Source organism: Syngnathus typhle, linkage group LG17 (assembly GCF_033458585.1).
Source record: "Syngnathus typhle isolate RoL2023-S1 ecotype Sweden linkage group LG17, RoL_Styp_1.0, whole genome shotgun sequence".
NCBI classification, from domain to species: domain Eukaryota; kingdom Metazoa; phylum Chordata; class Actinopteri; order Syngnathiformes; family Syngnathidae; genus Syngnathus; species Syngnathus typhle.
Genome location: NC_083754.1, coordinates 7,636,731 through 7,651,990, shown reverse-complemented (window position 1 = coordinate 7,651,990; position 15,260 = coordinate 7,636,731). Strand labels below are relative to the sequence as shown.

The 15,260-nt window shown below is 48.9% G+C and overlaps 3 protein-coding genes across 6 annotated transcripts; 1 reads left to right on the top strand and 2 right to left on the bottom strand.

Moving 5' to 3' along the window:
* The first annotated feature begins 4,023 nt into the window (after window positions 1–4,023).
* amdhd2 (amidohydrolase domain containing 2) lies at window positions 4,024–8,038 on the top strand. Of its 2 annotated transcripts, none has more exons than XM_061303380.1 (11): window positions 4,024–4,136; window positions 4,644–4,735; window positions 5,424–5,560; window positions 5,638–5,777; window positions 5,852–5,906; window positions 5,979–6,286; window positions 6,358–6,502; window positions 6,607–6,714; window positions 6,923–6,991; window positions 7,070–7,171; window positions 7,338–8,038. In XM_061303380.1, exons 2-11 carry the CDS (start codon window positions 4,653–4,655, stop codon window positions 7,436–7,438), a joined length of 1,248 nt encoding a protein of 415 aa, XP_061159364.1. In that variant the 5' UTR covers window positions 4,024–4,136; window positions 4,644–4,652; the 3' UTR covers window positions 7,439–8,038. The 2 variants fall into 2 exon arrangements, with proteins under 2 accessions (XP_061159364.1, XP_061159363.1); XM_061303379.1 differs by having other exon boundaries at window positions 4,056–4,203.
* On the bottom strand, window positions 7,529–9,678 carry LOC133170442 (ceramide synthase-like). 2 transcript variants are annotated; one of them, XM_061303384.1, is made up of 6 exons: window positions 9,548–9,678; window positions 9,272–9,433; window positions 8,968–9,054; window positions 8,445–8,661; window positions 8,274–8,369; window positions 7,529–8,207 (listed from the first exon to the last, which is right to left on the bottom strand). In XM_061303384.1, the coding sequence occupies exons 2-6, from the start codon at window positions 9,388–9,390 to the stop codon at window positions 8,094–8,096; spliced, it is 633 nt and encodes a 210-aa protein (XP_061159368.1). In that variant the 5' UTR covers window positions 9,391–9,433; window positions 9,548–9,678; the 3' UTR covers window positions 7,529–8,093. The 2 variants fall into 2 exon arrangements, with proteins under 2 accessions (XP_061159368.1, XP_061159367.1); XM_061303383.1 differs by having other exon boundaries at window positions 8,274–8,661.
* Window positions 9,644–15,247, bottom strand: nlk1 (nemo-like kinase, type 1). 2 transcript variants are annotated; one of them, XM_061303375.1, is made up of 11 exons: window positions 13,739–15,245; window positions 13,391–13,520; window positions 13,269–13,324; window positions 13,041–13,147; window positions 12,884–12,969; window positions 12,495–12,704; window positions 12,307–12,408; window positions 12,124–12,210; window positions 11,854–12,052; window positions 11,595–11,688; window positions 9,644–11,391 (listed from the first exon to the last, which is right to left on the bottom strand). In XM_061303375.1, exons 1-11 carry the CDS (start codon window positions 14,047–14,049, stop codon window positions 11,343–11,345), a joined length of 1,431 nt encoding a protein of 476 aa, XP_061159359.1. In that variant the 5' UTR covers window positions 14,050–15,245; the 3' UTR covers window positions 9,644–11,342. The 2 variants fall into 2 exon arrangements, with proteins under 2 accessions (XP_061159359.1, XP_061159361.1); XM_061303377.1 differs by lacking the exon at window positions 9,644–11,391 and having other exon boundaries at window positions 11,622–11,753; window positions 13,739–15,247.
* Between the last annotated feature and the right edge of the window lie 13 nt (window positions 15,248–15,260).

Below are 15,260 nucleotides of genomic sequence, written 5' to 3'. Positions count from 1 at the left end.
TCTCTGTCTCTCTCTCTCTCTCTCCATTTCAGGGTGCTGTCCTATCTGACTGGACTAAAGGCGGGTTACATTCCATTGGTTGCTAGCCAATCGCAGGGTATATCATTCAAAATATACGCACAATTAAGTTTTTGATCTTCAATGAAGCTAACATGCTAACGTCCACTAATGTGACTGGATCAACTTCAAGTCAAAAGAAATCATCATCATATACCAACTTCCTGCTTTGGCTCCGCCTCCTCCGGCTCAACTTCCATTGCAATGGACAAAAATCACATTGTCAATTGTTAGCATTTGCCAAATGAAGCTTTTATGGACTTTGAAAGACAAAATGATGACGTTTGCTCAGACAAAATGTCCCGTGCGGGACGTTCAGAAACGACAGAAGACATTACATGACTTGTGAGTTTGTTCCTGTGACATCACTATGACAGCAAACCAAGATTGATTGGCTCTTCTTTTTTAATGCTATTTTTTTCCAAACAATAAAAATGTCTTTTACTGCACCTTGTTGCCTCACCACACATACTCACACACACACACACGCACGCACACACGCATGCACATAAACGTACTACACACAAACTGCAGGTTGTAGTGCTTGTGGTCCCAATTGTCGGCCACGGGGGGTCTTTGTCTTGCATGTCTTTTGTGTGTTACAAGCGTCCATATATCAGCAACTGAGACCCCCCTGGGCGGACCCCCCAGCTGGGTCATGTGCGGTGTCATGTGACATATGACAGACACCCAACACGCCACATCGGGCAACATTCCCTGCTTCATAATCCCTCGATAAGGATTTCAATAAGTACTCAAATATGGATCTGTTATTACAGCAGTGGACCTAGAGAGTTCCTAAAATATCAACAAAAAAAAAAATTGTTATGAAGTGATTCAGTGAAAACTGTCCAATCGCTGAATAGAAATTTTATTTTGCGGCCTATATAGTTGATGCAAAAATGTCCGTGTCACGGTATGGGCCACTTGGCAACTTGGCCCTTGCTCGCCCGCCCCAACGTGTTCGCGGTAACCCGAGTCGCGTAAGACGAGCTCACGGCCGAAACACTAACCCTCGACACGACAAAATGGCCGCCAGTCGCACTACTAATATTGACGGCGGCAACCGCTTCAAGGCGGGTCACGTGAGGGCGGCGTCTGACCAATGAGGGACGAGCACGCCGCGCAGTCATAATAGATGAGGACCACGATGAGTAATCAGATTACCAGCACACATGCAGACGGCAACAACAAGACATGTTGTCCCACAAAGGCCTGTTGCCGCGGTAATGGCTGGTTGGGCTGTCACCGGGGGCGGGGCCTCAGATTTACGATACGGCTGCTGTGAAAGTTTGCAAACTTCAGCCGGGAGCACATGTGCTGCAGAAACGCATACACAAACACACGCATGAACACACAGTTTGATGTGGGACGGGTGGCGAGGTAACGACGAACATTGGCTACCATGCTGCTAACTCAAACGCTAATAAGCGAAGCCCCGCCCCTCCGCAGGTCAATCATTACATCAGTATGTTAAAGTTATTTCATCACGTATTAAAAAGCCAGCAGGCTGCCCGGAGGAAACGACCTGGTCTGCCTCCTGCTCGCCATCCGCTCACTCGCTCACCCCAATGCTTCTCACTGGATAAGAAATGGACGCCATCTGACATCACAAATCAGACAACTGCCAGCCAAGGCGCCCTGACACGGCCTGATAACAAAACACACACACGCAACACTGCCCTCTAGGCTGTCTGTGTTTTTGTGTCTTTAGACATCAGTGAGTTTGCAAACCAACAATAGCCAACAAACGCTGGGCAACACAACAAGGCCGAAACCAAATGACACACACATCCAAACGCACTTACACAGCCACAAACAAACAAGTTCCTGAGAAGAAGATGGATGACAAATGAGATGGTGGATGCAAGATGGCGAGAAAAAAATGACATCATAAAAATCATCATTGAAATCATCATATTACACACACACACACACACACGCACTTATTAACTGAGAGGAATGCAGCAGAATCAGGACGTGACCGGTGGGCGGGGGTGTGGGACGGATGCTTGTTTCTGTTCAAGTCCCGCCCACCTACGAACAGAAGTTTCCAAAGCTTCTAGAATTGTCTGGAATAATTCCAGATAGAAGGGGACAAATGTTTGTAGTTTCAAATCAAAATATAAATGTGATATAAATTGTTGATATACATTTTTGTTTGGAGAGTTTGTGTACTATGTGCGTGTTCGTGGGTTTAAGCTCAATGTCCTCCATGCTCCAGTGAGGCTCATATTTTGACCTCTGGCTCACTCAGGCTGCCAGTACACAAGGTCACAGAGGTCATGAAATTAGCCATGTTGTTGTTGACTTGGTATTGAAGCATCTGGTTTAGACTTACTGTACACATGCTTTGCATGATATAATATATGCCATGGGGTTTTGCTCAAAATGATGTTTACATGATATAAGTATGTGCTAAATATGCCATGTGTAAAATACGATCTAGTTATGCGCTTTGTGCTATAGAAATAAAAATCTGAAAAAGTAGTCTGCCAGATTCCTTCCAAGTCAGAGCGGTTGACTGACACTCCGTCCGAGCGACGTTTTGTGACCTCGCGTGCGCTTTGCAAGTCAACAAGCGAAAAAAGCGGCATTCATTCAGCCCGTCCTTCCCGGCAGCAGATTAGGGGATCGGGTCATCGGGACCCCGAGGGGCCGCCGGAGAGCCGAGACGAGGATAAGCGGCCGCGAATGGCCGACACAAAAGAGGACACGTCTGACGTCAGCGTCCACAAAAGAGTCAATGAAAAGACCTAAAATATTGTGCTTGTCTTACGTGTCGCATTTACACTCACAGTGGGCCCCTCCCTCCTCCGTACCCCGCATGGGTGGCCACCAGTGGTCTGCGGCTTCTTGGGATCTCCATGGCGATGAGTAGCACTAGCGAAGGTATCTGTCTTACTGGAAACCAACTTTATTGTTGACTTTCAGGAACGCCTGACGGGGGGTGTCTGTGTGTCTTTTGGGGGAAGATGGGGCGAGGGGAGGCGGCTATGGGGGGTCGGGGGGACATCCTCATCTCTTCTGCTACATCCACGCTACACACGCTTATGCTAACATAGTAGATCAGCATTGAGTCCATCTTAAGGCTCATGGCGATAGCAGTTTGCACTTTGTATTCGCTAGGAAGAGAATCAGTGCACTAGTGGGACAACTCTTACTGTTTTTTTTTGCCGCTACAAGTGCAAATTTTGGCTTACAAGTGCACAGTTAACCTTTACTAGTAAACTGCTTCACTATTTACATTACAGGGCCCAACTAATAGATGTGCTGTGCACTTTTGCCACACCGGTTAAGGATACGGACTAAATGCTCAAAGGTTTGCATAAACATCTCAAACACACCATCCCTCTGATTTTTTGGGGGAACTTTTGCAGTCTAAAGTAGTTGGTGGGTTGTATTTTTTTACCTTTTGTTTATCCACTAAGTCACAGGAGTCAGACTAGTCTCTGATTTTAAAACTATTTATTCATCACTTTGTTGTGTAGCCTATGCTACATGAAGTTGTCATAATAGCCCTCTGAAGGACACTACGGTGCGGCCCGCGACAAAAATGAGTTTGACACCTCTGCACTGACGAATGAAAACTTAGAAATACAATAATTAGAAGTGTAAACGATGGAGGTTTTTGGGCAATACGTCAAGATATTTCTTTATAATTCTTACACTAAAAATCAAACAATACTATTGTAGGAATCAACAGTTTTTTAAGTATGCAAGGTGGAAATGTCGATTTGCAAAAGTTCATCGAACGTTCTCGTCTCTACAAGTTGTAATGTGTTTAAACCTGCTGCGCTCTGGCGCCCTCTTCTGTCATAGTGTGGAAGTACAGACTTAGGACCCCGCGGAGAAGCGACTCGACACACCGGTTAGGGAAGGGACATCCTTTACGTTATTTTTCCATTCGAGTTACTTTAAAATCCGAATATTTACGTGTCAATATTCAATTATAATCGCGCAAAAATAAAAACGATTAGTGTTTGTCAGCTGACTTGTTTTGGTCACGTGACCACATCCGTTTCCGACTCATGTGACTTGTTTCGTGATCGCTGGAGAAAAAACGAGCACGACAAAAAGTGAATATTTTATTTTTTGTCATCCCGTAGTTGACTTTGGACTCAAAAGAATAAGTGCGGAAGTCGGGTAAGGCGTCAAGGAGAAATCCCGTTAAAAGACACAAAAATACTTTTAGAAAAGCAGTCGAGTCTTTTTGCTTGTATGTATTTATCACACCAAAGTTGACCGACTCCGGCGACTCTGGGGGTCGTTATGTGCCCCCGTCGAATAAATAGCACTTGAATAAGCCTCCTATAAATCGTGTCTTCCTTTAACGTCTTTAAACGACTAAAAGCACTAATGACCACTTTGAAGAAGCACTTTGGCTCGTTGCTTATCTGTCAATTTCGTCGCACGCGTTTGGTATGTACGAAGAAAAAGAAGAGCACCGAGGGGCAAAGTCTCCGTGATAAGATAGCTAGTTATGTGTCCTCTAGGAGACTCCCATACGTTAGTCATCAAAGTTGACAGTTAAAGAAGGACCAGGTGATGATTTATGTGTATACTGTAAATATGTATATTTTTAGACCTCCGAGATGCCGTCCAACAAATCGGTGTCGGAGGCGCCCATCACGCAGCTGCTCAACTGCAGGATCCTCCGCGACCACCGGCTGCAGAGGTGACCGCTGCATGCACGCCCGCAAGTCAACACAAATACTTGCAACATTGAATTTCTGGCAGCAAAAATGCACACAGCAGAGGCGTAGCCAGGAATTTTTCCAGTAGGGGCGCGCGCCCACAGGAAAAAAAAATCGAACATCACCCACGCCGTTCGCTGATCGCTAAAACAACATCCGGGTCCGGGAAACGGATAACATCGCGCACATAGAATAGCGCAAGCACATTCGCGCAAGACCCAAAGAAAAAAAACGCATAAAAATGAATAATCGAAAAAGCTCGATTTTTTTTTTTTTTCAACCGGGGCGCAGAGAGTCGTAACTTGGCTACGCCTCTGGCACACAGCCTGCATGTTGGGACTGAACGTGCTTACCAAATCGAGCAACCAGATACGTCCATCGGTAGCAGCAGGAGGACTTTAAAGTTAATCAATAAATGAACACTAAATAATAAATGACAATGCAACTCACCCCTCACTGGGAAAGGCACTCAAAAAACTGTTCAAATACATTTGACGGGTCAGAAATCTCTTGACCTCTCACCCCATACTTGCTAATTGCTCAACAGCTGTCTTCACTCATGCTTGACCGCAAGGCCAAGAGACAGACAAATGAAAACTAGTCAATGTTGTGTCTAAAGCATTTTAGGCTTACTGCTCAACATCACCAACTTTGTGTTTGTGTGCGTAGTGAGGACCTGTGGGTGCGTGAAGGGAAGATCCTGGATCCGGAGAAGCTCTTTTTTGATGAGCAGGCGTACGCCGACGAGCAAGTGGACTGCGGAGGGGCCATTGTGGCGCCGGGCTTCATTGATGTGCAGATCAACGGTGGCGTCCGAGTCTTGCCGTTGGTCCTCAAGCATGTGTGTGTGACTGATGGCGGCGACCTGCGCTCACCTCCGCAGGAGGTTACGGGGTGGACTTCTCGCAAGCGTCCGACGACATTGGCGCCGGGATCTCTTTGGTGGCCCAGAAGCTTTTGGAACACGGTGTCACATCCTTTTGCCCCACCCTGGTCACGTCGCCGCCGCACATTTATCACAAGGTCACGATGGCTGCCAACAAACAGAAATGGGCAGGTGCCAATCAGCCGGCAGTCATAATGACCCCCCCTTTCAGGTCCTGCCTCAGATCAAAGTCCAGAACGGCGGGCCGCATGGCGCAGGCGTCCTCGGTGAGCTCCCCTTTTAGTTTGGCGACGCCAGAAAGTTTGAGTTCATATGGATTCTTTTTTTTTTTTGCGGAGGGGTCCATCTCGAGGGCCCCTTCATCAGCGCCAAGAAGAAGGGCGCGCACCCCGAGCGCTACCTACGCAGTTTCTCGTGCGGTGACGACGCCATGGCCGACCTGACGGAGGTTTACGGCGGGCTGGACAATGTTGCCATGGTAACGCTGGCTCCCGAGCTGGAGGGCAGCCGATGGGCAGTGAGCGAGCTGTGCCGGCGGGGCGTGACCGTGTCCCTGGGACATTCGGTGGCCAACCTGACGCAAGCCGAGGAGGCTGTCGGCCACGGCGCCTCCTTCATCACGCACCTCTTCAACGCCATGCTGCCCGTACGTACACAAAGTGCCATTTAGATAAAAATGATGACCTGCAAAAGTAACTTTTTGTGGTGTCGGTCCAGTTCCACCATCGGGACCCGGGCATCGTGGGCCTGCTGACCAGCGAGCACATCCCGGCAGGACGCAGCGTTTACTATGGGATGATCGCCGATGGCATCCACACCCACCCCGCCGCCCTGCGCATCGCCCACCGCGCACATCCCAAAGGTCGGCGAACGTACTCGACCGTTTGTTGAATTTCGACAAGATTTTTTTGGGTTTGCTAAGCAAGCGGACCAGATTAAAAGATCAAGTTGGCGTCTTGCGTGCAGGTTTGGTGCTGGTGACGGATGCCATCGCGGCCATGGGCCTCCCGCCGGGTCGCCACACGCTGGGCCAGCAGGACGTGGAGATCTGCGGCCTGCACGTCTATGTGGCCGGTGAGCTCTCGAAACCACGGCACCACACAGTTGCAAACCATTTCTGTGGCAACCAGTTTTTTTTATTATCAACTAATCAAAATTTGGTTTTTGATTAACAAACATCGAACAAGAAACAAGTCAAATGACTGTTGGATTTGGTTTTCTCGGGCTTGAAGCGTTTGAGTCTCTGGGTGCCCTGTTGACTTGGATGTTCTTGGGCTTGCAGGCACGCAGACACTGAGCGGCAGCATTGCCACCATGGACATGTGTGTCAGACACTTCAGACACGCCACCGGTGAGCAAACACACACAGACATGAATGAAGGAAAGAAGGAAGGAGGGAGGGAAGGTGACCAAGTTGTGTGGTGCTTAGGCTGCCGCGTGGAAGACGCCTTGGAAGCGGCTTCGCTGCATCCCGCGCAACTTTTGGGATTCAGCCAGCACAAAGGAACTCTCGACTTCGGATCGCACGCAGGTCACTTTGCTTTTGTGTCTGTTTTCAGGTTGTCAACATGCAAAACACAGCAAAAAAAAATCATTTTTAAAAAGATAAGAAATTGATTAATAGATTGATCTTTATCATTTTTTTAAGAGTTTCTGAGTTTCGTTTTGTTGACGTTTGATTTCTAATTACTTTGCAGACTTTGTGCTGCTGGATGATGAACTCAATGTGAAGGCCACGTTCATTTCCGGACAGCAAGTGTGGAGGGAAACCACCCAAGAAGAACAACCACAGACTTGAAAAGCAACACAAACATCCTTTACATTGCATTCTGGAATGTCTTCCTTTCTCGCCCTCCCCCAACCCTCCTCTGCGATTTTGACTGACACCTGTGCGGCCAATTCTGAAGCAATTATCTGATGACATGCGTAAAGAACCACTTGTGAACTAAATTGTTTGTGGGTCAACTCACCCAAGTGGTGCTTCATGGTGGAGTTTTACTTGCTGCGAGGATGCGCCACGCCCGCTGGCACATCAACCAGAACCAGTAGATCTGCAGGGGCCAAAGAAGCCCCGCCCCCAGGGTGCATGGCCACGGGGCCCCCAGGACCGCCTGATGGACGGGGATGGACGTGTACCTGAGAAGCAAAACAAGTAGACAATAATAGGGCTGAAACCATTCATCGATCTTTGTGCCTGTTTCTGTATCTGTCATGCTTACTTATTCAGTAATTTGCAGTAACAGTCATTCTTCGCAGAGGATAAAGAACATCTGAGTATTATGATAAGCAGACTTTTTTTAAGGGGAAGTCGGTAAGTCAGTAAGTTTCAATGTACTGTACAAAGTGGCATGTTTTCTTTTTTGTTTTTGAATAAAATTCATTCGGGACAATCCCTGAAGAGCTTTTATTTTTTTTTGCGACGCTGACAAATGATTGGTTGTGTGTTGATGACCTCACCTGCTGTAGGCCAGGTACAAATACGGAAAGAGTGCCACACGGCAACCCAAGAAGACCAAGAGCGTCAGCGCGCCGTTCACTTTAAACGCCAGCGTGTCGGCGCGCTTCAACTGCAAACGTCGCAAGAAGATGCCTGTCAATCATCACACACGTGACACACACAGACACATGCGTACCTGTATGAGCACTTTGGCGAGACACACAAACGGGGTGCTTAGCTCAGCAAGAAACAAAACACCCTGGAAGTAATCGCCTTTGCCTTGCCTCCACACCTGCCACACACACACAGACAGGGAGCTGATGATGTCAGCGCTAAGGGGGCGGGGCTTGTGTGTTGCCACAGTTACCAGTGAAGCGGGCAAACAGAAGACCACCATGAAGATGTGATGCAACACCATCAAATACTCTCGCCGCACATAGCCCAAGATGGCCGCCTGCCGCGCACCGCCATCGGCCTCGTGACCCTTGACCCTCCGCCTGTGCCAATCGCACAGGAACATGGCGTACACGTCGTAGACAAAGTAGGGCGCGGCGAACGTGATGTAGGCGTCAGTCATCCAGTGCCTGAGGGAACACAGATTGGAACTTGAGCCTTTCAACTGTAAGGCGGCCACGCGATGCACTCGCCGATTTATTTGCCAAACAAACGCATGGAAGGTCAAAGGGGAGGCACCAAACTGGCCCTGCCTCTTTTCCCCTGCAATCTCCGGGATTAGCAAGAGACACAAATAGATTGGCAGAGATTACACCAACAGAGGCTCCAACAAACAACACAAGCAGTGGTATGAAGGAGGGTAGCCGGACGAGAACCTCATGCTGCTACACCCTCATCCATGCTGTTTCACCAACTTCGCACTCCTTCACCCTCACCTGTCATGCAGGAGGTCGATCCGGCACGCCGAGGCAATGACGCATCCCGCCGCCACCGCCATGACGGCCTGGACGGATGACACAGCACTGAGGACGACAAGAGCGATCGTGATGTCATCATTCGTGATCGTTTGCTCCTTCCCATTAATCACTAATTAAATTGAATTGCGGACTGACTCTGAGATTGGTCTAAAAACAATGAGTTTACCTTCACTCCATTTTATGATTCAAACCACATGATCAGATTATCCGTATTTAAGAGTGCGAATAATTTTGCCACCTGTGTGCGTGTGTGTGTTCTAACCGTGCTGACACGATGACGGCGTCAGCCTGGCTCCATCCCATCAGGATCCTCAGAGAACGACTTGACAGCAGGAAAATTCCCGGGAAGAAAAGCAGCCCTGCGACCATGAGCCCCCACATGTCTGCATGTCGCGATCAGGTGAGCCTGTCTGTGGGTGACCACCTGTCAAGACCCGGGGGGGAGGGGTGGGGGTCATCCGACTCAGCCAATCAGAGAGCTGCCGTCCGTGTGACAAATCAGTGTTGCATTTGCATGCATTTGCATGAAGCAACTCACGTGGGCCAACCAGCTCTCAACTTGAGGATTTGGTGTTGTTTGTTGACTCTTCCAAGCTCCAAGTAGTACTTGTTTGCTCAAAGAAAAAGTCAAACGTTGTCTGTCCAGTGTCATTTTTATTGATCATCACTCTCTACGTTAACTTCAAGTATTTGTCAAAAAACAGGAAAAACAAGTCAGCTAAAACACTTCAAACATGAGCGCCGTACTGAATCAATACCAGTAAACAACCGAGAGCCGAGCGGCGAAGTCCAAAAAAGTTCCACCAAGTTCCTCAAACAAACTAATGCTAACCAGTTAAAAATACACTTAAGAATGACTTCAAAAGGTACGCAGCCACACACATGATTTGGGTGAGGGGGGCGACTAAAGAAATGGTGGCTATCAAATTAATCTAACATGCTAACTTGTGGCCACAAACACAGTGGGGCAAAAAAGTATTTAGTCAGCCTCCAATTGTGCAAGTTCTCCCATCTGAAAGATGAGAGATGGCTGTAATTTACATCATAGGTACACTCCAACTATGAGAGACAGAAAATCACATTGTCTGATTTTTAAAGAATTTATTTGCAAATCATGGTGGTAAATAAGTATTTGGTCAATAATAGCCTCGATCTGGGGCTCCACGCAAGATCTCACCCCATGGGGTCAAAATGATCACAAGAATGGTGAACAAAAATCCCAGAAAAACACAGAGGGATCGAGTGAATGACCTGCAGAGAGCTAGGACCAAAGTAACAAATAAGAAATATTTTCCACCATAATTTGCAAGTAAATTCTTTAAAAATCAGACAATGTGATTATCTGGATTTTTGTTTTTTTTAAAATGTTATCTCTCGTAGTTGAAGTGTACCTATGATGAAACTTACAGGCATCTCTTATCTTCCAAGTGAGATAACTTGCAAAATTGGTGGCTGACTAAATACTGTTTTGCCCCACTGTATATCATTTGTTGCATATTAAGCAACCTTCTGCAGAAAAGTCAAGTTGCAGTTTCTTGCAACGGTGCACTCCATTTGCTTAGTGACCACAGGTGAGTATTTCGTTATGCCCGCGTTATGATCACGAATGATTATATTGTGGTCACAAAATCGGTACGTGGTAGTCAGAGTTGAGTCTATCTTTCTGGCCACAATTTAGCATTTCATGCACACCTCACAAATATATTGACCACAACATTTTTGGAATTACACATCGAGTCTGGGGAGCTACAAAAAGGGGTTACCGTCCATCTTTTCTTACCCCCAAAACACTTTAATTTTGTCACACATTCTTTTATACACACGGTTTTGGTTGGGAGGAATGGTGCCGTCGTGACGGCTGTGGGGGGTGTCGTCACGTTCAGGCGCCATCATGGCGGCCAATTCTTACGCAATAACTTATAACACACACAGACATCAGTTGTGTGAACACACATTGCACTTCCTGTCCTAAAAACAAAAGACATAAGAGGAATGAAAGTCGAACGATTTCCCAGCATGCTCTGCTGCCGAGCGTGAGGAGTGTGTGAACACCGAGGAGGGGGCGCTACACGACACCCTGCTACATGGAGCGTGTGGAATGCTAAAGCCAACAAAAATCAACATTTCTACTCACAAAACCTTTTTTTTCCTTTTCAGCAGCAGAAGCTATTTTTTTCCATGTCCTCAGCACCCGGGGAGCCGCCGCAGTGGGCGGAGCCTGTCGCTGCCACTCGCTTTTGTTCACGTGCAGGGAAAGTGGACATCAAGGTTGGTTGAGGCAGCGAAGAGGAGGAGGAGGAGAAGGAGGAAGAGTAAGAGGAAGGAAAGGCCGCTCATCTCTCCTCCTTGCGGGACACCTTGGACGAGTGCCAGGCGGTGGACCTGAGGACCATAAAGCTGCACCTTAGACGGGCGGACACATTGATGTTGGAAAACCACGATTGACATATTTGCAGACTAAATCAGTAACTGACTCGTAATAAATTCATGTTTGGAAAGAGAGCATTGATGAACCAAAGATTATAAAATGGTTGATTGCAGCCCTTTTGGAGAATGTGATGATGATACCAGAGCGCAGTGCTGACCTGATGAAGGTCTTGAAGGCAGCGCTCTGAGGGTTGATGCACAGCGGGACTCGCTTGCCTTGCTGGTGCTCCGTGACGAAGCGATGGATCAGTTCTGAGGAGGACAAGCAGCAAAACCGCTTGGAAAAATCAACTATTTTTTGGACCTTTTCCAAGCGGCTGCTTGGGTTTCAACAAGGAGGATATTTCTAACAAGTGAAAGGCAAACTGCATGTGACCAATTGGAGGGGGGGGGGGGCAGGGGGGGGGGGGGTCGTACCTTTGCCTTGCCACACGGACAGCAGGCTGCTCTCATAGCTGTGGCTGAAGGGCCGCTCGGCGGCCGGTTCGAAGTCTCGGGTGTAGACGCGCCCGCTGGGCACTGAGTAGCAGCACTGGCACATGCACGTGTGGTAGCGCAGGCGGCCCTCGTCCAGGTACGGGTGTGACAGCGCGTCGCCGCCGGAGATACGCTTAGCCTGTCGGAACATTGGCGTCAACGGCAGCCATAACGTGACCGACCGACAGGACGCGGACCTCCTCAACTTACCGGATCAAAAACCAGCATACGACACAGCAGGTGCACCGCCTCGTGGGTGGCGCCGTCTGATAACATGTACAACACCGACAGCGACGGCTGACAAGGCACACACTTACTGTTATCAGCTGATCAATAATAAAGATGACAAAATGTGAGAGAACTAGGTAGGGGGGGGTTGCAATGATGACATACGGGTTTATGCGGGCCGCGCAGGATGTGAGCCCGGGCGCCCTCGCAGGCTGACGCCAGGGCAGACAGAGGCGGCGTTCCCAGCAGGTCCGTAATCAGGTCCAGCTGAAGAGTTACACACGTTAGCAAAGAAAGATTTGAGTTGTGATAGGGTCCAACATGATTGTGACATTCCATTTGTGGGCGCTCACCTGCTGGATGGGACTCTGTGCCTGAAAGAGAATGCGGCGGCCCAGCAGCTCGGCAAAGATGCAACCCACCGACCACACGTCGATGGCCGAGCCGTAATGGCGGCAGCCCATCAGCACCTCGGGGGCTCGGTAGTATTGCGTCACCACCTCCTGGGTCATGTGACGTGACGGGTCCGGCTCCTCTACGCGTGCCAGACCAAAGTCGCAAATCTGACCGAGATGAAACCAAGACGAAGAAAAGGGCCTCTGAGTCACGGGAGTTGGACGATTCACAATACGGTCGTAGCTTGACAAATCTTTGTGACACCCTTTGAGACTCTTGGGATTTTGGGACTGACTGAATCATTCCTCCATTCTGTAAATTTCATTGACACAAGCGACCGACGGACCTTGAGCAGGCAGTTGCTGTTGACCAGGAGATTCCCGGGTTTGATGTCGCGATGCAGAATGCCGGCAGAGTGGAGATACTTGAGGCCTGCGCACAGCAGCCGCACGGCATCAGCCAAAGGCCACAACAAGGAGCAAAGGGGTCTGACAGGCACTCACCTCGCAGGATCTGGTAGAGGAAGACCTTGATGTGGTCGCTGGTGAGCGGCTGAGGGGACACGATGACCTTGTGAAGGTCACTCTGCATCAGCTCCGTGATCACATAGCTGTGCTTCCTGTCAAGGCCTAACAAGACTCACGAACGAGGCAAAATGACCTATGACCCAAGTTCACCTACAATGCAACCTTTCAATGTGATAAGTGAAGGAGGAGCGCGAAAAAGGATACATCTCCTCAAAACAGTCGATCTGCGGCGGCTGTAAAATGTCCAAGGCCGACAGCACCTGAAACACAACCGCGACCACCGGTGAGGTCATCGGTGACGTCATCGTCACAAAAGCATGCCTTACGTTGTCGTGTTTGAAGAAGCACAGCATGCGCAGCTCTCGGAAGACGCGCTTGCACGACACCAGGTTCTGGAAGACGTTGGGCATCTTCTTCAGCGCCACTTTCCGGCCGTCTCGAGGGTCCGTCACCGACCTGCCACACCACAACGCTCAGATTGGCTGGATGTAAATAAGCCACTGCAGCTGTGTTACAACCACTTAGTTCATTTGTTGCTCATCAGGAGTGGCCAGAAATAACGATCACCACAATTAGTACATAAAAGAGCCCTTCAAAAGGTAAGCATGCAAACATGCAAGCAGTGTCAGTGAAAATGGACTCAATCGTGTCGGTCTGAAGCCACGCCTCCTTACCAGACCACACCAAAGGCTCCGTATCCGATGGGCCGATCGGGCTCCATCTCGGCCGGGCTGGGCACTTCGCTGGCCGGGTTGCTGTACGGCTGTGGCACGGCGGCCCCCCCGCCGGCGCCGCCCCCCAGGGCGGTTGGGTGCCGGGGTGTCCCCGCTGGAACAGCGGGAGGCCCGCTGACACACGGTGTGGCGCTGAGGGCGGCCGAGGGGGCACCGCAAGACGAGTTAACGTAGAAGTACTTGTGGGCCAAGTCGGAGCCAGAAAACAGGTCGCCACAAAGCGTCTGGCGGCCTGCGCCGTGGAAAGCCATCCTTGGGGCAGCCCCTATGCCTGCTCTTGCGCCTCCTGCTGGCTGGCTAGACGAGGAGGGATCGCGGCTGCAAACTGCACATGACCCACGACCTCCGCCAAGGCGCCACTGAGGACACGGCTTACATTAAATCACACTAAAAAACGAGCAGTGTTTGATGGCTTTTAAAACGAACTCTTTGATCAACGGAAGCCACGTGAGCTAAACTCTGCTAACACTGAATGTCAGAGTCCAAATAGGAGAATGTAGAATTTTAAATTGGCATGAAATAATAGTCTATATGCTGAGTTACTCAGGGAGGTATCTGTGTAAATAAGGACCTTGCTGGGTTACTATAAGATAACAGCAAAAATAAAATATAGGATAGCCAAGTTAGCCATGTTGCAAAGGAAATTACATTTTGCTAAATTCCTATGAGCTAAAAAAAAAAAAAAAGCCTTTAAACTATGACGGATTACTTATCCGTGTTGCTAACGAGTTAACATTTAACCGAGTTTCTCTTTAAGCAATAAAGATGTGAAACTCTGCTAGCACCGCGTAACTAAGTTAACTGTTAGCCGTTTTGCTTCGAAGCTAACACTTAGCTGGGTTACTGTGAGCTAACAAAAAATACACAATATATGAAAAGAATACTATGTTAGCAGATAGCCGTGCTCCCAATGAGCTAACAATTAGCTGGGTTCTAATCAGCTACTTAAAAAATAAAAACAAAAACAAGCTCCGAGTTAGCAATTAGCCGTGTTGCTATGCAGTTGCTGGACTAAGCGGCGATGACCCACATCTCTCGGCGACACTGACCTACATACTCGACAAAAAAATAATAAAATAACACGCCAACCCCGAACAAGTTGCTGTCAACTCTTCGCGCACACGAAGGGCCGCTCAACGCAGACGCGACAACACACGTCAAGAGTTGGACGGGGTCGAAAAGGCGACTAACAGAAGAGTTTGCAAACGGTGATGCTGATAGCCGAGAGAGAAGCTAGCCAGGCTAGCTTCTCCAAGCTCGGCATTGGAAGGAGGGTCCAGACGAGGAAGGGCCTCCAAATTGTCGGACAATATGTCCCAAAAAGCTCCGTCAAGTGAAGAAAAGGAGTCAAGGCGGCAACAGTCTGCGTAAGCCTGTTTCTCTGCTGCTCCAGCCCGCTGATAGCTGGCGAGCGACGACGACGACGATGATGATGATGAGGAGGAACCCGAGAGGGGGGAGG